At 41.6% G+C, this 23,987-nt stretch overlaps 1 protein-coding gene across 1 annotated transcript in view; it reads right to left on the reverse strand.

Annotated features, from left to right (window-relative positions):
- Positions 1-334: 334 nt before the first annotated feature.
- The window catches only part of PTPRG (protein tyrosine phosphatase, receptor type G), a 355,564-nt gene continuing 331,911 nt past the window's right edge, over positions 335-23,987 (reverse strand). The window contains exons 18-27 of the mRNA XM_015424628.1: positions 23,696-23,859; positions 22,162-22,297; positions 21,342-21,488; positions 19,927-20,020; positions 14,610-14,686; positions 13,411-13,539; positions 9,966-10,112; positions 8,023-8,165; positions 3,301-3,436; positions 335-1,572 (exon numbers count right to left, since the gene is read on the reverse strand). Coding sequence (XP_015280114.1) covers positions 1,426-1,572; positions 3,301-3,436; positions 8,023-8,165; positions 9,966-10,112; positions 13,411-13,539; positions 14,610-14,686; positions 19,927-20,020; positions 21,342-21,488; positions 22,162-22,297; positions 23,696-23,859 — 1,320 coding nt within the window. The 3' untranslated portion in view covers positions 335-1,425. The remainder of the gene's footprint in view (positions 1,573-3,300; positions 3,437-8,022; positions 8,166-9,965; positions 10,113-13,410; positions 13,540-14,609; positions 14,687-19,926; positions 20,021-21,341; positions 21,489-22,161; positions 22,298-23,695; positions 23,860-23,987) is intronic.

Below are 23,987 nucleotides of genomic sequence, written 5' to 3' on the forward strand. Positions count from 1 at the left end.
TGATGATTTTGGCAATGCAACCAAGTTTCTCCATACAACTTACTTCACTTCCCGTTCTTACACAATAACTAAAGAGTGTTTCAGGAAGGCAGTTGTTGCTTAGTGAGGTGCACAGAAAGTTGTTTGAAACAGTTTTAAGTCATTGGAATTATGCATTTACATTTTGAAGATAATGAAAAGAAATGGATTTTAGCAAGATTAACTGGCTGTTTGGATTAAGTAGGGATCATATAAGTACAATGGACAATATATGGGAGTGAATCTATGAAATCAGAATGTAAAGGCTAAATAATTAGTTTGGTTAAAAAAAAAAGAGGAAGAGTGTAATCTTATAGGTAGTTTTTTATTAGATCACTTCACCAGTAATATGGATCAGTACGTTTTAGCACTAAAGTATGAAAATTACATACCTGTAAAAACAGCATCTAATAGCTATCAAACTATGAAATTCCTTTTTCCATCATGTAACATACCCTTAAGTCAGAGGTCCTGCTTCAGAAGAATTAAGGAACTGTATGTGTTTAAAATGCTGAGTGGAACAGTAACTGAGAAAACTGCTACCAAGCACTTTTGGAATAAAAGGAACCGATAGTAGTTTTTGTGCAGTCGATTACTACATTGCCTATGGTGAAATATTATCAAAATATTTTTTCCCCATATTGCTGTTGCAGAATCAAAAATAAAAACTTTAGAATCAGTGATGCTGTAAAACCAAACTTTTAGATTCTGTCTCAGATGTGAGTTGCTATATGTGTTCTGGGAATGTAATTTTATATGTTTCATGATAAGCCGTTCTTAGGCTTCCGTGTAAACAAAGGGATAAAAATTGTTCCGTATCTGGAAGCTACTGCACTTCTGCGTTGCCAGTGATCACCTCACCCCATCGTCTGGAAAGAAATGAACAACACTCATCCATGTTACTGGAATACAAAAAACCTGTAACAATTACCAAAGTTATATGAAAATTAAACAATAAATATTGGAGTATGTCAAGGGTACAGCATTTCTTGTAAATCAAAAAGAATCCTTCTGGTCTAGCATTCAAGACTTTAGAGTCAAGGCTCATGGCAATTAACGAAACTTTAGGGCATTTCAACTAAAAAGGAGCATGTTTGTCATCGTCATGGAATGTCGCATCAGGGTTTGCTTGCTTGCTTGTGTATTACAACTTTATAGGCAGTTAACACTGATCATATAGTGCAAACTAGACAAAATTGCGTTCCACCGTGTGAAATAAAACAGAGGTGCAAATGCTCAGTAGGATACCATTAAGACATAAAATGGCAAAAATAAATATCAAAACTTTTATCAGTGTAAAAAAGTAACTGGGTTATTGAATAACCTAGAGTCTGGCAAAAAAAGGCCTCCAAAAGTTCACTCAGTCTTCAGAAATTCCACAAATTAAGTGCCTTTTCAATATTCCAATTAGACGAGAGACTCCATGCTTTCTGCAGGATCTGATTCGTCATTGGCCATAACAGCACCATTTTTGTCCAGTGCCATGAGGCCATTTCCATTTTCCTTAGTGCTGACCAGGCTTAGCATTGCTTTGTAAAGAAACTGGTACTGGTCCTGGAAAGGAAAGACCAAACAATGTAAAGCATCTAATATTTCAGAAAGTAAAACACGCAGAATGCATTTTCAAGGACGGATTAGCTTGGGAGGTTAAATGTGCCAATGACAGGACTGAGCAATAAATATTTAGGCCTCTAAAATGTTGCGGATTTGATACTTATATTTAATTTTGTTTTGCTAGTCCTGTGCCAGCCATGTAGTTTTCCCTTACTTTGATGCCCCTAAATATTCTGACTGGTACTCCACATTTCCATGAAAACAGATCTTCTCTCTCATCTTTGAATCCCATTCTTAAAAGCTACTTCTTCTTACAAAAAAGTCTCTTTATCTTATGTCATTTGAATACTGCCTGTGCTCCCAGTCAGGTCTAATCCCATATACAACCCTAAGTACACATAGGTCCTGTATTGCTACTAAACTGTAACACTTGTTTACTGCTCAGCCTTCAAGTGTCACAGCTATTAAAAGGTACCTGGGTGGTAGCACTGACTCCTTTGTTGCCTTCTATCCTGGAACCGACTATTTACTGGAAGTCTGATATGCAGAGAGAATTCCCTCTCTCCATGTACAAACCAGCACGAGCCCAGTTGCACCTTAAAGGCCCCATTCATACGAGGCCAGTTGGGCCGGGAGCGGGACGGAACGGGGGTGGAGCAAACCGGCACGATCCCACCTCAACATCTGGGGAGCGTGCCGGATCCGTCCCGGTTCCGTCCCTACCGGCGATACCGCGCAGGAAAACAGAACCACCTACCGAGGTGGTGGAATCCGTTGGAGCGCCGCAAGCCGGGCCGTGGGATCGGCCGGCTTGTATTTGCGCTGGTGCTTCCCGGCCCCCTGCCGTACTGCGCATGCTCGAGCATGCGCAGTTCGGCAGCCTCCCCCTCCCAGCCAACTCTTCCTCCCCGGCATCTGATCGTGCCGGGGAGTGACGCGCCGCGGCTCCGGGGATCTGTGGGATCCCGCCGCGGCGTTCCAACTTTGGTGCGGCTCACATTTGCCGCAGATCAGCCCTCCGTTTCCCTGCTGTGTGGCAGGGACCAAAGACTAACAAAATTTGTGGCAGTGTATGAGCTTTTGTGAATCCCTGCTCATTTCTTCTGAATCTATATCTGATGAAGTGAGCAGTGACTCAAGAAAGCTTGTATCCTGCCATAAATTTTGTTAGTCGTTAAGGTGCTACTGGACTTTTGATCTTTTCTACTGCTACAGACAGACTAACGTGACTACCCATCTTGATCTGTCTTCATGTACAAGAACACATTGCAAATTCATGTGTATTGGTGCACTGCACTTCTTAACTGTACAAATGAATGGATAGCAAAACTGGTGGAGATGCCACAGTTGTAAGCAGAGAATGAGGGTTTCATAGCAATCTGAAGACAAAGTGGTAAATCACATTCTTTCTCATCAGTACTCCATATACATAGGGCTTGGAGCCTATATTCCTGTTCCACTCGCCAGTTCCCATCCTCACAGCCCTCTCAGTTTGACTTCCATGATATTCCTGCGGTCTACCGACACAAGGATCCACAATTGTACAGAACTCAGAAGACTTCACTGGGAGAAGGGAGGTGGGAAATTTATCCTTTACCTAATTACATACTTCCTATATGATCCAAAGCATCGGGCCTTTGAATTATACAGAATGTATGAGTGTGGATTTTAATTGGATGTTTATCAGCCAACTGCCTTTTAAATGATAACATTAGCTTTCATTCTTACAATATCTGTAAATACTCCAGGCCTCATGAGATTGATCATCTTTGCCACCTGGAAAACATCAACAGCGTTTTCATTCTCCAACTGCTGGGACAGGGTGGTAAGGGCACATAAAGTTCCAGCCGCCACTGCTCCATACCTGCAAACCCACAGAACATTCAGACATTCACAAGTGAACTTGGGGTCCTTCTGTCAATCAGTACTCAACATTTGATTTTCAGCTTTAGTTTTCTTTGAACTGCACCCTGCTAGATAGGGTGTACTTGTATTTGGGTTTGCTTGCTGCTGCTGTATAAGATGAATAAAATAAGTGATGAGGTTGAGTGAACAAAAGGAAAAAAAAATCATTTTCAGCTATGTTTCCTCAGAATGCAATTAAAAGTCAGAGATGCATGATGTATTAAGGCCTAAAAAGAAAAGCCAGTGAATACAACAAATAACCCTTAATTTAGAGGGGAAATGACTCTGCATTGTTAGAAATAGGTTTGATTTTTTTTTTTTGGTCTCATGAAACACCCAAATCAATAACTGCCCTAGTTTTGTAAAGCAATTTTGAATACTGTAAGAGCAGCAAAAGCATTCCCAAACCCAGATGAATGTTAAAACTAGCAAATACTAAAGAGGAATTGGCAAATTTATCAATGATTTATACTGTACATTAGCTGACCAGGATGTGGTGGTAAAAAAACCACACACAGAGCCCTTTATTACCCTCTTTAGGAGGACTACAGGGGAGATTCATCTCTGCATGGCAGTACTGTACTACACGCCCAACCAACCTCTAGCCACTTGAGCAAGAAAAACCAGAAATGTATTCTCCCGTATTGATTGCCTCTGTGGATTAGCTAGTTGACCAAGTGTTTCTTTAAACTCTATTGCCAGTTCGGTACTGCTTGCTGATGGGCAGTATCCATGGCCAAAAGCTGAGAGCTTGTTTGACTTTCACTCCATTTGTTAAGCCATTTGATAAAAGGTTCTTCAATTACATATGCAAATTTTGGGTACAAAAATCAAAACTCTTGAAAATTCAGTTCAGCTATATTCTCCAAGGCTTGAATCCCAAGGGCTACTTTAATCCCTAAAAGGCCATGGTGTTTAATGGTGTAGTGGTTAAGTGTGCGGACTCTAATCTGGGAGAACCGGGTTTGATTCCCCACTCCTCCACTTGCACCTGCTGATGTGACTTTGGGTCAGTCACAAGCTCTGGCACAGCTGTCCTTGAAAAAGGGCAGTTTGTGTCAGAGTTCTCTCAGCCCCACCCACCTCACAGGGTGTCTGTTGTGGGGAGGGGAAGGGAAAGGAGTTTGTAGGCCGCTCTGAGACTCCAAGTGAAGAGCGGGGTATAAATCCAATCTCGTCTCTTCTTCTTCTTCTTCTTGGACTTTATAAAAAAAATCTGAGCAGCAGATCTCCATGTCATCATGCCACAAAACACCCCTAAAAGTATGGCTACAGTTCAAGAGTCCAGAGTTCCCCTTGGGTGTGTGCAAAGCTACTTAAACAGTTCTTTGGATCCAGGCTCAAGTTTAGGAGATGTGAATGCTATTCCATTGCTGTTCTCTGTTTACGTTATTTACACTCTGCCTTTCTCAGTTGGACTCAAGGCAGATTACACAGAGTAAATTAATTCAACTGAAGGATGGAACATTCAGTAAACAATGCAATAGGATTAGGGTTGCAGAACCAACCAGAAGTCTAAAAAGAGAACTGAAGCAAAAGCATAAGTATGAATACGACACATTCAATGATGCAAAATTCCACCATAGGATCCTAGTTTCAGCAAGCTATACACAATAGGATAGACCATGGTTTCTAATGATTTTTCCAAGTAACTTTGTGACTCAGTGTCACTGTATTGCCTGTGTAGAAAAGCCCTCTTGAATAATTAAGTTTTGGATAGTTTGCAGAAAGCCAGGAGAGGGGAGCCTTCCTGACTTTAAAAATATATATCCCACATATATGCTTAGCACTTGTCTTCTGAGGTGGCTTACAAATAAGTAAGCAATCCAATTATAATTAAGTAAAAAACTAAAACCAATAAAATAACATTAAGAACAATTTACAGCCACTTACAGTGGTTAGCAGCATGTTTGATAATATTATTTACAAAAAACACCACATACCAAGAGCCTGTGTGAACAAAAAGGTTTTCACCCTAGTGTCTGAAAATGAACTGGCTATATGCCAGGAAAGCAGTTGTGGAGAGTGAACTTCACAGAAGAGGTCCCAGTGCAGAGAAGGCTGTCTCTCTGGTGCATGCCCACCACACCTCTAAGAGCAAGCAAGGACACATAAAGAAGGACCTTTGCTAAAAATCTTAGCTGTCAGGCAGTCTCATGATTCATATTATCAGCATGTACTCCCCCATCTCTCTTTCTGTGGAACATTAAGAAAACTCAGGCTCCGGGGAGGACTCTCTTTCAGAGAAAGGGGCGGCGGCCCCTAAAAGTCCTTATAAGCTTCGGAAGAGACTAGGCAAGGAGAAGTAAAGGCTGAAGGACTCTGAATTGTGCCTTTAAAAAGGGTTGAAGTGAGATGCTTTGGGGTGTTTCTGTATAACAGTTGAATCTAAGATTTGAAAAAGATAATGTTAAACTTGACTCAGTTGATAGCAAGACTAATGGGATAAAGACTAAATGTATGGTTAAGCTGGTGGGATGATCTCCTCTCTTGGATTTTTAGTCAGTAGCGGGTATCTTTCTTTATCCTATAAATGTAGTTCCCCTCCCTTTTTTCTGTTGTAGTTTTGTAGTGTTATAAAAAAATGCAATAAAAAAAATCCCCTCCGGGGGCTTTAAAAGAAGAAAGAAAGAAAACTCAGGCTGCGATCACACGCACCTTTAGATCCGACATAGGTGTGAATGCCTGATGGATCTAAAGGGAGCGATCAGACAGCAACATCTGGGAAGTGTCCCGCAGTTGTCAGCCACCTGTGCTGCTCTGCTGCAGAAACAGAGTTAAATGACACCGGGGAAAGTCTGTCTCTAACGGGTTCTGATGGGCCACGGACAGACTTTCCTTTGTCTTATTGCACAAGCACGCTCTCATGCTGTCAGGATGGTCTGAACATGACATCCCGGCTCAGTGCCGTCCCCCCCCCCTCGCAGAATGCACATCATCACATACTCCATAGATTGTATCTTTTTGGGTAAGTTCAAGTTTGTTGCTGATATACCAATAAAAGTGCCGTATAGAAGTTGGGCTATTACTTTAGCCTGGAAGAGCTTCAGCGCAGCAGGTATGTATAGCCCCCCCTTAGAGCGAAAAAATCTTAGTATTGCATACATAGTTCTCTCGGCACACTCTGCTCTGAGGCTGCAATGTGCAGCAGTAGATACGGATTCCTGAAATACTACCCCAAGGTAAGTAAATTTATTGACCTGCTCGATTTTGTTTCCCTTTATTGACCATACTCTTTTTTTTGGGGGGGGGGGGGCGCCTGCCAAATACCATAACTTTGGTCTTATCATAATTAATGGTAAGATGTTCTTTGTCACAATAAAAAAGGCTCAGCCGCAGTTGCGTCTGATCACACAGTGACGGGCTGTGCCCGCAGCTACAATAGAAGGTGTGATCTCGCAACTGCTTGTCAAATTCCTCTGGAGGAAATAGCCTTGGTTCCCCTCCGCTTCAACTGGTGCGTGTGACCGCAGCCTCAGTATGGCTAAGTAGTGTCTGGGACGACTGGTGAAGCTGTATAAGACAATACCCTCTCTTTTATTTGAAAACCAAAAGACAAGTAAATCATTGTTAAAATGGAAATTTAAAAGAAGCAGGTAGCTATGGGGTCTGATTCTGTCTGAAACTGCTCTTTGGGTGTTCAAGCCTGTGTGCCGAGGGAGGTGAAGATGGTGATACCTCTAAAAAAACTGGGGAGTGTCTGTAGCTGTGATACAGTACATGGTTTGTATGTATACCCCCCTGGCATTTTCAGTTGAAAAGATCTTGCAGAGAAGGATTGGAACAGAACTTGGAGAGTTGTTGCCAGTCAAAATAGATAATACTACATTAGATGAACTAGTGCTTTGATTTCAGTATACGGCAGCTTCACAGACATGATTCTGATTTAAAAGGAATGCAAGGAAACAGAAGAATCAGAGCCTGAACCTCAGTAGACCATGAGGTATAGAAGAGATGATGCTTGCCATCAAACAGTCTCTACTGACTTTCTACTGGACCTGGAAATGTTCACTGCCATATTGTCAAAAAACCTCCATAAACAAAAACAAACCAAAAGATCCTCCAAAGAGTTTTGGTTCTTAGCTCATCTCACTTCAAGGTTGTTATGGAACTCTGAGCCATATTCAGATAACCACTGTGAACTAGTTTTTGTGGAATTGTGTTGATACAAGATAAAACAAACACCCACTTCATATGCTGCTGGAAGTGGCATGGTTGTAACTCTGAGGATATCTGCAGAACTCCTTTCACAAAAATTTCAGCTAGCGTATGCTGAACAATGTTGTGACATTGAAAATACTTGGCTTGGATAATAATTATGAGTCCCATGCACACTAGATGATCACTACCCCAGAGCATGCTTCCTCTTTTGCTAAAACTTCTGCTTGTTCAAGGGCCCTTTGAAAACCCTTGATCTAGGAGAAAGAAGTAGGTTAACACCATTCATTTTCAGGGAGCCCTAAGAGTTAGAAACCCTCAGAGTTAGACCCAAATAATCTCTCTTATCCAAACGATAAATAAATGTGCTTCGGTAAATATACATACTCATCATGAACAATGGTGGGGCCATCTCTTGTTAAGGCCTCTTCCTTGATTACGTTGATTAGTTCAAAGGTACTGCTGATTGGGGCATCTGGATTTGGCCATTTGGGACACTGAAAATGGCGCACTTCCAAAACATAGTCATCCTGAAATAAAAAGCAACCAAATTGTTAACCATCTTAATTCAATTTTTATGCTTTAAAAAATTCACTCCTGACCTTCAGATGTTTGTGAGAGCCTGCACAAGTAACATTTTTGTTGGAAGTTTTGATTACTGCAGAAAATACTTATCTGTTGGATATGCACCCTCCCCCCGGAAACTGAACCATTTATGCTGTCATGTTTCTAATCTTGTGAGCAGTGTTATCGAGGTCAGCATTTTCTTGTCCTCCAACAACATTTTCTGTGATCAATCAATTCCAAGGTTCCTTTAACATACAAACAAGGTGACCATGAATCCATACAGAGAAAGGGAATTCCTGCTTATGGAGAGGTGAGAGTGCTAGGTGAATTTGGGAGTGAGCAAGGTATTTCTGAAGGCAATCATGGAATCCTTCAATACCACCTGCCTCAAAAAGCATGCTGCTGGAGAGTAGTGGTTCTTTATCTTTCCTTGTGTCACCAAAACGAAAATGGATATCCCTTCTCCATGGCAGTGCTTCTCTTATTCCTGCCCCATTTATCAACTGAAGAAAATGTACTCCAGATGCTGTCAGCATCTCCTGCACTGAATCACATGAGCTATAATACTAGCCAAATTCATTTACTAACCATGAGGAGCAAATTCCCTAAGGATTCTTTTAACGCATAGGCATTCAGTTTCATAAGACTCATTCTTTATTGGTCTAGCCAGCTAAGATGGTTAGATGCACCCTAGACTGCACAATACTTGCTTTATGCATACCCAGATAATAGGCTGTTATCTTAGTACACTGTGGGGAGGATCATAGCAGGCAGTTACTTCCATACACACCAGCAGAACCTTAACCTTAACCCTAAATCTTGATGTAAGAAGAGCCTTGCTGGATCAGATCAACAGTCCATCCAGCCCTGCCTCTCAACATGGAAGTTCCATTCAGCTATCATGGCTTACACACACTGACCTATCATCCATAAATTTATCTACCCCTTCTCCCAATCTAAGCTAACAGTCTCTATCACATCATGTGGAAATGAGTTCCATAATATACATTTTGGGGGAAAGTATTTCCTTTTGTCTGTCCAGAATTGACTGCCTATCAGATTCATTGGGCACCCTGCATATTAAGGGAGAGGGACAAAAAAATCACTTTCTTCACACAAGGTATAATGAGAAAGCACACATGGATCATTGGTATGTTGTCTAGTAAGTAGGTTTTGGGTAGGTTTTCAGTTGACTGCATGAGAAGTTCATGAACCAGTTAGGAGCAAATCCTCCTAAACCATGCACCCCAGTCTACCATTTATCCTGAAACTGCATAGCACATTCCAGGGAAATTAGTATATCTAAAGTGAGGTACTAATCGGTGTTCACCTGGGGCCAGGTATGTACCAAACCAGCTGTTTCCAGTATGTCCAATGATATATCCTAAGAAAAACAGCTCAGGGATCAACACCCTTAGTTTTTTCTGAGGGATTTTCAAATTTAATGAACTCTTTGACATTTTGAAAATATGGGCTCTTAGTGTGATGCTTCTTTGAGAATCAAGCAGGTTCAAGTCCTAACTAGATGAAGAAATGAAACGTTGCAGTCTCTTACGGAAATGGGAGACCGCAAACAAAACGTAGACATGACAGGATAAACACCTTTGGGAAGAGAAGGCTGCAGCTGATACCAAGCCTCTCTGTCCATCATGGTCAAAAAGAGACATCAATCCTGTTGAACATCATTCGTTTCAAGTGTCAACTGACAACAGCAGCACTTTGAATGTTAAGCAGATTCCACTTCTGGAGGTTGTTTTATATACCTGGGTAGCCTCGAGGATAAAGTCATGGATGATGATCTGCTCCTCGTTAGAGAGGCACAGCCTGTCTTTGCTGATAAGGGTCACAGTAAAGGCCTCACAGTTCATGGATTCTTCTCGACTGGGCCAGTATACAAACTCATCTTCTGCCTAAAGACAAGTGAAGCAAATATAAGCTGTACGTTATATATTTATATTTTACATGTGGAAAATCCAATGGATCACAAAACAGTCTTTTACAAGAGGCTTTTAGCTAATCTGATATGTATAATTGCCCTAATGCATTGGTCATTTCCAGCTCTCCCACTGGCTGCGCTGTGTGTTCCATCAGCCATTGGCCCATCAACCGCCACTCAAGAGTACTCGCATGCCATTGGCTGGGTGCTGGGCCCGCTCCTCTCTCCCACCCACTGCCAGCTTGGCCACTTCCCTGACAGAATAAACTGACAAAACGGTTGTCTCTCCTGCTTGACTCCTCCATGGCTGGCTGGCTGGCTACTGAGGTGGGCCAATGGCCGTCAAACCATTCTCTTCAACCTCCTGCTGTGTGCCTGACTTTCCCTTAGGATTGCCCGCTGTTACAATTCTTCTCCAGATGACAGAGATCAGTTCCCCTGGAGAAAATGGCTGCTTTGGAGGGCAGACCCTATGGCATTATACCCTGCTGAGTCCTCCCCCTCCCCAAACACTGCCCAAATCTCCAGGTATTTCCCTACTCAGAGCTGGCAATCCTACTTTCCCCTCAGTGCCTGTTGCTAGGCAACCAAGCTTGGTTCTGTCAGTAAAAGGCGGGGGGCCTTTGGGAAAAAACTCATTGGGGTCAGTCCTGACTAGGGTTGCCGGCTCCAGGTTGGGAAATTTTGTGGTGGAGTCTATGGAAGCCAGAGTTTAGGGAGGGGAGCAGCCTCAGCTGAACAAAATGCCATAGAGGCCACCCTCCAAAACAGTTATTTTCTCTCTCTTTTTTTCTCGGGGGGGGGGGGCTGGGAAGGAGATAGGGTTGCCACCTCCAGGTTGGGAAATTCCTGGAGATTTGAGGGGTGGAGCCTGGAGAGGGTAGGGTTTGAGGAGGGGTGGGTCCTCAGAAAGGTACAATGCCATAGACTCTACCCTCCAAACCAGCCATTTCCTCCCGGGGAATCATTGCTGCCAATCTCCAGGGGAGGGCTGGAGATCACTCAGAATTACAACTGCTCTTCAGATGGCAAAGATCAGTTCCCCTGGAGAAAATGGTAAGCTCTGTGTCATTATACCCTACTGAGGGCACCACAGCAAATTGATGCTGAGTGCCCAAGGCCAGGGCACCCACCCAGAACCTCTTTCTAGAGCTTGTTGTATTTATTTTCCACAAGAGGCCTTATTCCTAGTATAGTATAAACATTATAAGAATACCCAGAACTTTCTCAATAGCAGAGGATTAATTTTTATTGGCTTACAGGAACAATGGTTCTTTAAAATAATTTATAGGATTAAAACTTTTCTTAGGCAATTAAATCTCCTCATACATTATTATACTTGTTTGTTATGCCTTAACAAAATTTCTTTGGCTTCAGGAGTCAACCCCAAAGTTTAGAAGCCAGACTCATTTTTCAGCCATCGGGTTTTGTACTTTAATGACCAACTTTTCTAATTTTCTAACCTTTTCAGGGTTTCTTGTAATTTTATTAAAGCTGTGACAAAATTGTTGTAGTGGTGGTGAAAAGTGCCATCATGTTGCAGCCAACTTATGGTGACCTTAACCTCCAATCCTAGCTTAACTTCTCCCCAATTTCTTGTAATTCCATTGTTGCTTTAGAAAGTTCAATTAATTGAATACTGGAGCCAGTATAGAAATCAACTGGCTAAGAAATGAATTCATCCACCACTACTGAATGTGTAAAATTGAGTTTACATATAAGCAAGCAATGACAAGAACTTCATGCACATTAATTTTTATGCCATACAACAAAACATTCTGATATAAGATGGTAAATAAGGGTTGGATCCACCCAGCTTTTTCGTTCAATCTTGGGCCAATTTCCCTCATTACAGTCCCAGTTTTACATGGCTTTTGTCTATGCAGGATACATGATCCCAAACATAACCTTTTTGGTGGTCAAAGGGGGACCTCTTTCTCTCTTTTTCACCAGTGGAAAAACTGGTTGGATCCAGCCCTTTGTACTTCCACTAAGAATTCCTAAGAGATATATTATAATAAAACCACAGCTGAAAATAGTAGGTGCCCCAAAGAAATTTCTAGGCACTGTGGCAACTTGGCATTTGTCAAATCCTCTCTTAAGACAAGTACCTGTCTAAAACCACCACAGTCATTAAAGACTGATGATTTATTAATCTGTCTACATAGCCTTTGATTCATAGACATGGAAAGAATCTCATTTGAATTACTGAGCTCCAGACTGAGAACATCCATAATGTTTTTACCATGAATGCATATATTTTAGAAAATATTTAAAAGCTCTCATCAAATTGTACAACACCCCAAAATGCACTGCTTACAATTTAATCTTTAATTAAATTTAAAAAATTCAACTCATTATCTGTGCAAAAAACTTGCTAATGACAATACAACCTTGCTCAGTCTTGTCGGGATCCAAACTATAGTGGCCCATCCTGGCAGAGAAAAAACACCACAGCCTGCGATGGACCCTCTTGTGGTCCAGCTAGTGTTTTTCTCACCGCTCACTGCCTAGGAGCGCCCACTCCTGGCCAGTAATGAGAATATATTTAAGGCAGAGCCCAGTAACCTCCAGAGAAACACAGTTACCATCTGGAGGTACAAAGTTTGCCACTTCACACTGCTCATTGGTCTGAAGGAAACAAAGGCTGCAGTCACACCCACTAAATAATCCACTTTCCAGGCACTTTCCAACAGGATTTTGCCAGTTCACACAAGTAAAATCCAGTGGGAAAGCGCACTGAAAGTGGATTATTTAGTGGGTGTGACTGCAGCCAAAGTATAACTTGGTAACTGTCAAATTGCACACTAGGTTGGGGACTACCATTCTGCTAAATTAATGCAGAGTTTTCTTCAGTGGGACAGGCTCTTCCTAAGGAGGAAAGTTCTGCACTTAGCTGAGTGGAGTGGGATAGTACCCATTCTTATCGCATCGTTCTTCCAAGAAGCTCAGGAGTCAGATGATGCTTTCCCCTCTTTGAAAAAGTTTAGTGAACAGGAGTTTTTTGCTTTCACAGGATGAACAGAAGTGTGCCTTTTTTGTTGTGGTCGATGCAGGAAGATTTACAAGTGTATTCCTCACTCTTACAAGCCTTCCCTGGCTTATCTTTTCAGCCTGCTTTGAACACCAGGGTTATAGAGTTGTTAAAGGGGACCCATTACTTTTGAAAATGGCACTTCCCTTTGAAACACTGACAGAATACAAAGTGATCTAATTCCTGTTCCTTTCTGCTCTTCATGTATGGGGGAATGAAGAGGACTGAATTGACTTACCAAGCTCTGGTTGTCTGGAAGCATGACAATGATCTGTGCATTATGATCCCAAATCATTCTCCAGAAGTCTTTAGTTGTGTGTGGCAGGGGATGCTGCGTTATGATGAACTCATTACTCCGGTAGTAACCCTTTTAAAATGGAAACAAGATTTAGCAGGGTATTTATTATATTTATATGCTACTTTCCCTCCATCATGAAACTCAAGGCAGCATATATAGGGTTTCTCAACTGGGCACTGACCGGACTTCAGAACTGCCTAGTTTCAGCCAGGTGGCTGCATCATGTGCCTTCCAATCATACTTTACTCAGTCCAAGGAATAATTTAGGAACATTATTCATCATGGATGAGAACAGATAATACTAGTATATAAGACTGTCAAAAACTTTAAAGTGTTCTGCTGTTTTAACTTATCCTGAACGCTATAGCGGTAAACATGAAATAAAAAGCCCTTAGTTTCACCTTGAAGATTTAGCACTAGGAATGGCAACCTACTGGATGCAGATGGCCACAGTGAGTACACAGATACAGTGAGCTGCATTTGGTAGTTATTTGCACTTATTAAAAACACTATAGTGGGTATCAGGGCACAGGTTCAATTTCTAAAGTGTCAGTATGTTTTGCAAAGAGAACATCAGTAAGGTGAGATTTGTGTACCATGATGAAAAATATCTCACCAGTCCCTCCTCCCCACAAAAAAAAAGTACCAAGGGAGTTAGAAATGCAGGAATACATAGAACAGCAGACACCAAAAAGGATTCCTGTAGCGTTCAATGGGCCCTTTAATTCCCCTATTTACTCTTGTTTGGATGCACATGAACTGCAGCATGTGGATTATGACCTAGAATGGCAGATATATTTGAGTCCCCTCATTTCAGGTAATGGCTAGGATGCTGTAGTAGGACTGTGCCTGGTTAAAGGCTTGTAGGAGTATGAGAGGGAGCATGCTCTATGGGGACCTCCTCCTTTGAGCTGTGTGTTCGGGGCGGGGGGAGATGGGGATGGGTCCTGAAGTTATGACAAATGAAATTCATATTGCTGTAAGCAATTTTGATGCTCAGTGTTCCTCACTGAAAAAACAGTAGAAACTACCGTATTGGAACGCAAGACAGTACTTTATGCAATCAACTGTAAAATGAAGAGTCTTTATATTAAATTTCTTCCATTGATGTACTTACAATGAAATGTTGATTTTCTTACCATGATGTAAGATGCATTAATGTAATCAGTTCCCTTCATTCCAGGTAACGGTGCCAGTCCCACCCTTGCTCGTTCAGCTGAAATATCAAACAAAAGGCCTATCCTAAATGGAACTCACAATCACAGCATGCGTATCATAACACAATTGCCATTTCTCTGAGGGCCAGACCCAGCACTTTGGCCATAATAAAATATTCTGAGTTAACATAGGATATAAAATGACATGTTCCACAAAGAATACTATAATGTCGGTAATCGCATTTCACTACAGCAAGCATTTTCACAAAACACCCAAATCTCCAAATAATAGTTAATAATTTTTGACTACAGAATTTTATATCCCTCCAATTGCACACAATTTTTATTTTATCATCTTCTATGCTCCTCCAGCAGTAGCAGCAACCACCACCACCACCACTGCCCTAACTTCAGCATAAATAGCTACCTTTTCTGTTAACACAATACTGTATCATGGAATATACATGACACAAACTCTTCCAGTGGATTCCTAATTAGAGTTACACTCTTCTAAATGAACTTACTTGAATGAATTTAAAACATTGTAACTCCAGCACAGGATTGCACTGTTAGCATATATAGTCTCTTTCAGGGATCGAGTTGCCCAAAGGTCATTTGTGATGAAAGTATGAATGACAGATCAGTGGAGGAGTTAAGCCAGAATACTTAGATATAAATAGACATATGGAATGGGATAGCATAGCCCAATTTTGTCACATCTCGGAAGCTAAGCATGGTCAGTACTTGGATGGGAGACCACCAAGGAAGCCTTTGCAGAAGAAGGTAATGCCAAACTGCCTCTGCTAAATCACTTGCCTGGAAAACCCTATAGGGTTTCTGTAAGTCCACTGCATCTTGACAGCACCACACACACACACACACACACACACACACACACGAGCTGATTTGAGGCCATTGGCAACAGTGATGCTCAATCAGCTTAATTTCATGAAACGGCTTGTGGATTACCACTGCTGTGAAGTGCTTCCAAGGGTCAACTGAATTGCTTAGATGCAGTAATATAATGCAGAAGTAATCCTCCTTAATTGAGGATGCACCCCTCAACCCATTTACTTATTTGGATTTCTTAGACCATTATGGCGACTAGTAATACTTGAGAAACCAGTATGAAAAATAACCTTCATATTAAATAAACCTTTACATTAAAAGCCCAAAAGAATATTTTAAAAGATGCTCTCCCAAATCCTCAAACTAAAGAGGCATGGTCTGACTGTAGGTGAAAAATCTAAAATGGTGCCATTGGTGCCAGTGTGGCTGACAATCCAAGTCAATCCATAAAGCACAAGACAAAAAAGAACAAACTGCAACTGACTTCTGGTGACCCCATCCATGGGGTGTTCCAGGCAAGACAAGCAGAGGTGGTTTGCTACTGCCTTCCTCCGTATAGCAATCCCAGTCTTCCTTGGTGACATCCCATCCAAGTACTGTCCGTGGCCCACTCTGCTTAGCTCCCAAGCTCTGGTGAGCCCAGGGCTAAGCTGGGGTATTTGGGCTGCAAGAAGAATTCTCTTAAAATTTGCAAGGCTATCCCAAAGGAGGTAAACAGAAAGGAGCACAGGTTCTGACAAAACAAATGAAAGTTGACAAAAAGGTGAGCAAAAAGAGAGTATGAGGAGCAGACTGCTAAAAACATTAAGCCATACAATGAGCATTTCTTCAAACATAGCAGGAGCTGGGTCTGATCTTGTACATCTAGATCTGTGGCTAGATCAGTGAAAATGTTGACTTTAGTGTGAGGCAGCAGTGAGAAAGGCAAAGCCCATATTAAGGATTATAAGGAAAAGGGTTGAAAATAAAACAGTGAATATTGTAATTCCCTTGTATAAACCTATGATGCTGCCTCATTTGTGTGTACTGTGTACTGTTCTGGTCACTGTATTTCTTAAAAAATCACAGAGCTGGAAAAATGGGAGAAGAGGACAACTAAGATAATTACGAAATTGGAGCATCTTACATGGAAAGGCTAAAGAGTCTGTGGTTTTCCAGTTTACTAAAAGGTGGTTATTGGGGGTCATGACAAAGATACAAGGTGCGAAGAACTTCTATAACACTAGAACATGGTAGCCATAAATGACATTGATGGGCAATAGATTTAGGATGGACAAAGTATTATCTCATTAGACATGTAATTCAGTTGTGAGCTTCACTACCAGTGAATGTAGTGATGCCATCTAGCATAGATGGCTTTAAAGGGGGATTAGACAGATTCATGTCCATCAGTGGCTACTAGCCATAATGACTAAGGGGAATGCCTGCATTCAGAGGACGCTAATTTTTGAATACCAGCACCAAGGGGAGGCCTTGGCCTTCATGCCTTTGTTGCTTCACCATGGCAACTGGCTGGCCATTGTGTGAAACAAGATGTTGGACTAGACAGACACTGGTCTAAAGCAGGAGGGCACTTCTTGTGTTCTTATGGGACATAAGTCTCCAGGTGGTTTTCAGAGGAGAAAGAGAAGGATATTGCATCAGTCCCAGAAAGAAATGCAGTAAGTAGCTTTGGTCCTAGGGAATAGGCTACATAGCTATGCACATATTGCAAGCAACACTTACAAGACATTTAACAATATAAGCAGATCATTAGTAGTAGAAAAGAGTCCAATAACACCTTAAAGACTAACAAAAATTTGTGGTAGGTTGTGAGCTTTCTTGAGTCACTGCTCACGTCTTCAGATACAGTTAGAATGTGAGTCCATGTGTCCTAAATATTGGAAAGTGGAGTGATTTCAGATGCCAAATGTGTGATTAGATTAGGTGTGATATCCAGAGGGGTAGTAGGCATAGAGAAATCAGCACTGGTAATGAGACAGAAAACCTAGGTCTCAATTCAGTCCAGGTGGATGCATTGTCTTGAGCTTCATTCTCAGTTGCAATTCAGCAGTCTTTCTTTCTAATCTCCCTTTGAAATTTCTTTGTAAGAGAACTGCTACTTTTAGGTCAGCAACTGAATGTCCTGGAAGGTTAAAATGGTCCCCCACTGTTTTTTGAATGTTGTGGTTTCTGATGTCAGATTTATGTCCATTAATTCTTTGTCAAAGGGACTGGCCTGTTTGTCCAAAGTAGAGGATAGAAGGGCACTGCTGACAAATGATGGCATAAATCACATTAGAGGATGAGCAGAAGTATGAACTAGGGGTGTGCATTCAGCTTTGCCGAATAGAAAAAATGCCCACAAAATACCTTATTGGTATTTTTCGGGTATTAGTTAAGCTGAATCAGATTCTCTAATCTGATTTGGCTACCAATAAGGTGCTCCTGAATAAAAGCTGACCTTATTTGGCTTTTATTTAGGCCCCTGGATCGGGGATGAAAGGCAATGAAAGGCAGCCGAGGGGAGCCTGGGAAATCCGATCCTGGGAGGGAAACTGCCTTCCCTTTGCTTCCCAAGGCGCCCTGCAACCGTGAGGTGTGTGGGGAAGCCTACTTTGGGAGGGAAGGGAGTTTAAACTGCCTTTCCTTTGGTTCCCCAGGTACCCCGCAGCTACAGGAGCCTGGGGAAGCTGATCATGAGAAGGAAGGGAATTTAAACTGCCTTCCCTTTGCTTTCCCATACACCACACAAGCCACGGGGTTCCTGGGAAAGCCCAGTCTGTGAGGGAAGGCAGTGTAAACTGCCTTCCCTTAGCTTTCCCAGGTGTCCCGCAAGCTGTGGGGCACTTGGGGAACCCCAGTCTGGGCGGGGGGAAGGCAGTTTAAACTGCCTTCCCTTTGCTTCCCCAGGTACCCCACAGCTGTGGGGAGCCTGGGAAAGCTGATCCTGAGAGGGAAAGGAATTTAAACTGCCTTCCCTTCGCTTTCCCAGGCACCCCACAAGCCACAGGGGACCTGGGCAAGCCCAGTCTGGTAGGGAAGGTAGTTTAAACTGCCTTCCCTCCCAGATCTGTGGAGGGAGGCAGGCCGGGGAAGGGAGGGGGGCATTTAAACATGCCTCCCTCCTGAGTCTTTCCTTCTGCAGCTGCCCGCTGCTTCCTCTGGTCAATTTCATTCCCCAGCTGATCCAGAGGGAGTGAAACTGACTAGAGGTAGGGCACTGGGAAAGGAAAGGCTCCAGTGCCTTTATACTCTATGGGGACTTTCCCCATAGGGTATAATGGCCAAATATATTCGGCAGTACCGAATTTTCCTGAACCCCAATATCTTACCAATATTGGGACTCGTGAATATCGGTATATACCGATATTTTTCAGGCTTGATTTACTGGAACCCGAAAAACACCGAATTTTTTGTGTGCACACCCCTAGTATGAGCCTGAGATGGTATGGCTGATGTTGCTGGGTCCACTGATGGTGTTGCTAGGATCTATATGACAGCAAAGTTGGCATCTTGCTTTGTTGCAGGTCTTGGTACCAGAGTCCCCGTGACTCTGGTAGTTTGTCATTGTGGGTGAGAAATTGTTTTAGGTTAGCAGGCTGTCTGTAAGCAAGAAAGGTCAACCCCCAGTGCCTGTGTGAGGGAAGTGTCACTATCCAGCATGGGTTGTAGGTCATTCATAATGTGTTGAACTGGCTTGAGTTGTGAGCTGTAGGTGACCACCAGTGGTGTTCTGTTGTCATTTTCTTTAGGCTTGTCTTGTAGCAAGTTGTCGGGTATCATTCTGGCCTTTCCAATCATCTTTCTCACCATGTCATGAGGATACTGTAGTTGCAAAAATGGCCTGTTAGTAGTATGTATACAGTATTGTTTGATTGCCCTACGATACCTCCATGGATGATTTTGTGCTGATGAAGGCAAGAATTACATTATATGTTAACATGCGAACATGAATCTGAAATCTCACAGAGGGAAAGTGGCTGGGGTGGTGGTGGTGGATTTAACAAGTCAAATAATGGGCAGGGGAAGGTACCCCTCTTCTAACTCTCCCCATGCTGTTGCTGCTATGTCTGGAAGAAACTACTGTTTGTTTTTTAAATGAACTAATATGCTCATGCATATGTTGCTTCTGATCTAAGGAAAGGCAACTTCTAAAAAATATGACTCTAGAAGACAAAACCGCATTGTTGTTGAAAGTGTTTGCAACTCTACTTAAAAATGAGTCCATCAACGCAGAAAACTTTCATAGTAATATCCAATGAGGTAGAAAGTTCTGATTTGTTTTTGTGTACCCAACTGCATCATATTGAACATTAAGCCACAGTTTTACATTTAAAGAAAGCTCTGCCTCAGTAAGATATAACAATCTAACTAAGGAGGACCTTCATCACTATACACAAACTCAATTCAGTATTTAGTAAAAAGAATTCATGCAGTGTAGCAATCAAGCTTGAAGATGCAATCTTACATGGCACTACTGATGAATTCCTGTTCTTCTCTTTGTTGCAGTCCTTCTGAGCACTGAAGCACTCCACATATTTTGCATTGCACTGCATAACCAGCTACAAGATTTAAATAAAGCAGAATAAAGATTTATTAATTCTTTGTAGTTCTTATTTTTGAAAGAGAGACAAGTTTCTTTTTTACTTCTGAAAAAAATGGCATCCCTGAGAGAACAAACTGTATTGTTACATTTGCTAAAAGTATTCAAAATGCCAAGAAGAACTGAACTTTTCTGCATAAAGTAACATTTATTCAGAGGCTTGTTGAGCACTCATGTCTGTATAGTTCTCATTTATAGCACAAAGAGTAAATGAAATTCCATTCCGTTTGACATTTTTGATTTAATTCTTTCTGAAAATATATTCCAAAGTTATAAAGGCATACACAGGTCAGGGCCAGGGCTTAAATCCACCAGAGTGTTTTCACAGACAGGAAAACTGCTTGCGGAACATTTTTTTCAACTCCTCCCTCCTCCAGCAGCCCAAGACGCTCTCAGGAAACAAGTTCTTTTCTTTTCTCCTAATAAGGCATCAAAATAAAACTACATCTAAGGTATATTTCCTATACCTTATGTGAACTTGAATAGTGTAGCTAAGATCAATTATTTCTGAGCTGGCCTGTTTTGTCTGGCAGATTTACTTTGTGATACTTCTATGGTACAATGTCAGCATAAAGCAGCTGAAAATTTGTACTGGAGGAAGCAACTGATCCAAAAACTGTGGCCATCAAGATTTACTTTATTTCCATTTATATCCTTGCTTCCTAGTCAAAAAAGCTGCCTTTCAAGCAACTTACACTCATAAAATAGATACAGAAATAACAATTACAATAAAAAGTTAGAACTATTCACATTTATATATGAAAAACATGATCTGCCTGCCCACTGCCTTCCATCCTAGAATACCTTCTTCACCTTTCATGTCTAGGACTGGCACACTCATCTCCTAAGGTCCACCTGGCTGCCATCTCTGTTTCTTGACCTCTGACGCATGATCATTCAATAGTCAATCAAGCTAAGATAGTGGAATTGTTCTTCCATGACCTTGTTCAGGTTTATCCTGCATGGAACCTGAAGCTTGTTCTCAATCAGTTCATGGACAAGGTCTCTGAACACCTGGCCACAAATGATTTCCCCTTCTTTTAAGGTTGGCTGCATCTGCTCTGCTGGGATAGCAGGATAGCCTCTAAACTATGTGCTTTAAGGTCTGACCCTCTACAACCCAACTCCACAAGGACATCTCCTTCTTCTCAAAGATGTCAGGTTTCCACCGTAATCAAGACCTTGTGTTTTCTGTTTTCTTTATAACTCCTTCCTCAGATGCAAAGTGGTCTTTTATGCCATGGACATTATCAGGGATGAAGGCCAGGATAGAAGCCTACCTTGAACTGTTTCTCTAGCCGAGTCTTGCCTCCAACTCCAGGTATGAGAATACTATTAACATAGCTATGTAGTTGGCTGGCAGAAACTTCAGTCTCTTTTCCAAGAATGGCTTCCAACAAGGCATCATGAATAAAAACATACTGTTCCTACAATGGCAGGAGGAACCAAGGCATGAGCAAGAAGAAAATGCACTGGAACACTAGTGTTTTAAAAACAAGTCTTTGTTTTATTTGAAACAACCTCAGAGTGAAATACTGCCTAGACAGGTTTTCTGTTTTCTTCCAAAAAGGTCTGTTTCCCCACTGCTTATTTTTCCTTTGCTTTCTTTTACTTCTCCCTGTGCTTGGAATCACCCCACCCCCCTCATATGCACTTCCTTTTAAAGATTTCTTAAGATTAAATATAATTTATAATATCACGTACATTATATAAATATAATGCTTTATTTTTACAAAATTTCCATCATCTTTTATCAATGGTCGTCCATCTTTATGAAGGTCTTGTATTTTATAAATTAGACATTACAATTGTCTATCGTATCTTGTAGCCTGTCAGTATTTAGATTGTGAACTTTTGGGCAGCAATTTGACTTAAAATTTTTATGTGCAGTACCCAGTTTATTCTAAGCACTATATAAATAATAGGCAAATATAAGCATTTGCAAACTGCAACCCCAAGAAAACGAAATACAAGAAGTGTAGTATGTAACTAACAGAGAGATTACAGTGGAAATTATGCATGATGAAACATTTTGCATGTAGTGAAATTTGCTGACAAACCTTTATTGTCATAAAAGTGAATGCTTTTCTGTAGTTTTACCTCTGTCTGGACGAGGTAGTTGCGCTGTGTCCTGATGTGTTTCAGGAAACCTAGGACATTAACTGTGCTTTTGTCTTTTATCTGTTGCAGCATACTATCTATAACAATGTAGGTTCCAGTCCTACCAACACCAGCACTGGCCAAAAAATTTAAAAAAGATACAAAAGAAAGTTAGTTAAATACTCATGACAGCTGCTGATGTAGCAGTATTATTTAAAGTCACAGTTTTGCTCCCCAGGCTTTCCAAAATATATTTTGTCTGATTCCAATGTGATCATAGCAAATGGAATTTTTAATTGTTTCCTGAAAGTTGCTTAAACTGACTACATGATTAGCTATCATTTAACTTAAGAAAATAGTTTCAAATTCTTATGGTTGTGGATCAAATTTCTGAAGATGGCTGCAGTATAGCATAGAAGAAGAAGAAGAGTTGGATTTATACCATGCCCTTCTCGGAGTCTCAGAGTGGCTTACAATCTTCTTCCCTTCCCACAACAGACACCCTGTAAGGTATGTGGGGCTGAGAGAACTCTTTCAAGGACTGCTCTTGAGAGAACAGCTCTGAGAGAATTGTGACTGGGAAAGCAAACCTGGTTCTCCAGATTAGAGTCTACTGCTCTTAAACACTACACCAAAGGTAAACTGTAGTTCTTCTGTATTTAATGCACTGGTAAAAAATCATTTTATTTGACATAACACACAGAGGAATTCTCAGGTTTTGTCCTAGTTCTGGTATGTTCTGTAGTCAAGGGGAAAAAACCTGCTTGAGCAATCTGAAGGCTAACATATAAAGACAAATGATCAACTTGGTTGAATACATAGTCAGCTACTGCTGTTCTTTAGCTTTCGGAAGGAGAGAACTATACATCTCACACAGCAATGAGATTATGTGTACTGGGCACTGCAGTAGTAGACTTGGGTTAGGGAGATATGAGTTCAAAACTTGACTCAGCCTTGCAGTGCATGCCTTGAAAACAACAGATTTTAAGTTATAGCTCTCTTGGTGTAACATAGAAATCAAATGAACCGACTTATTTCCTCTAAACTGATAGGATGAATGAGAACTGTAAAGCATTTAACACAAATGTTATATAAAAGGTAAAGGTTCCCTTGCTCGAAAGCCAGTCGAGTCCGACTCTAGGGTTACGGTGCTCATCTCCGTTTCCAAGCCGAAGAGCCAGCGCTATCCGAAGACATTTCCGTGGTCATGTGGCCGGCATGACTAAACACCAAGGCGCACGGAACGCTGTTACCTTCCCACCGAAGTGGTACCTATTTATCTACTTGCAATTTCTTGCTTTCGAACTGCTAGGTTGGCAGGAGCTGGAACTAGAGACGGGAGCTCACTCCATCATGTGGCACACTTGGGTCTCGAACTGCTGAACTACTGACCTTCCACAGCCTGCAGTTCAGCGTCTTAACCACTTGAGCCACCACAGCTCCACTGATATATAAGTACACTATAAAAATCTACTGCAAGTGCATATTAATTTACAATGTGTTGTTAATAAAATGGAGCTATATCCAGCTATACCTGCAGTGCACGACCACTGGGCCCATCTCAGGGGTCCTAGCTGCAGAGGATCTTCTCACAAATGTTAGCACTGGCAGGGCATATTCAGGCACTCCCATGTCAGGCCACTGTGTGTAATGGTACTGAATAACCGTCCTCTCATTCTGGCGCCCTTTGGGGTTCCCCTTTTGATCACATGCATGAAACACAAAAGGAAGGAAATACATTAGTTGCTGACAGAACCCTTGCCTTGATTCTACCATGCCGGGAACTGGATTCCCCCCCCCCCCCTGGTTTGGGGTGTGGTAAAACA

This window comes from Gekko japonicus, unplaced genomic scaffold, assembly GCF_001447785.1.
Source record: "Gekko japonicus isolate JY-2015 unplaced genomic scaffold, Gekko_japonicus_V1.1 scaffold470, whole genome shotgun sequence".
Lineage (NCBI taxonomy): Eukaryota > Metazoa > Chordata > Lepidosauria > Squamata > Gekkonidae > Gekko > Gekko japonicus.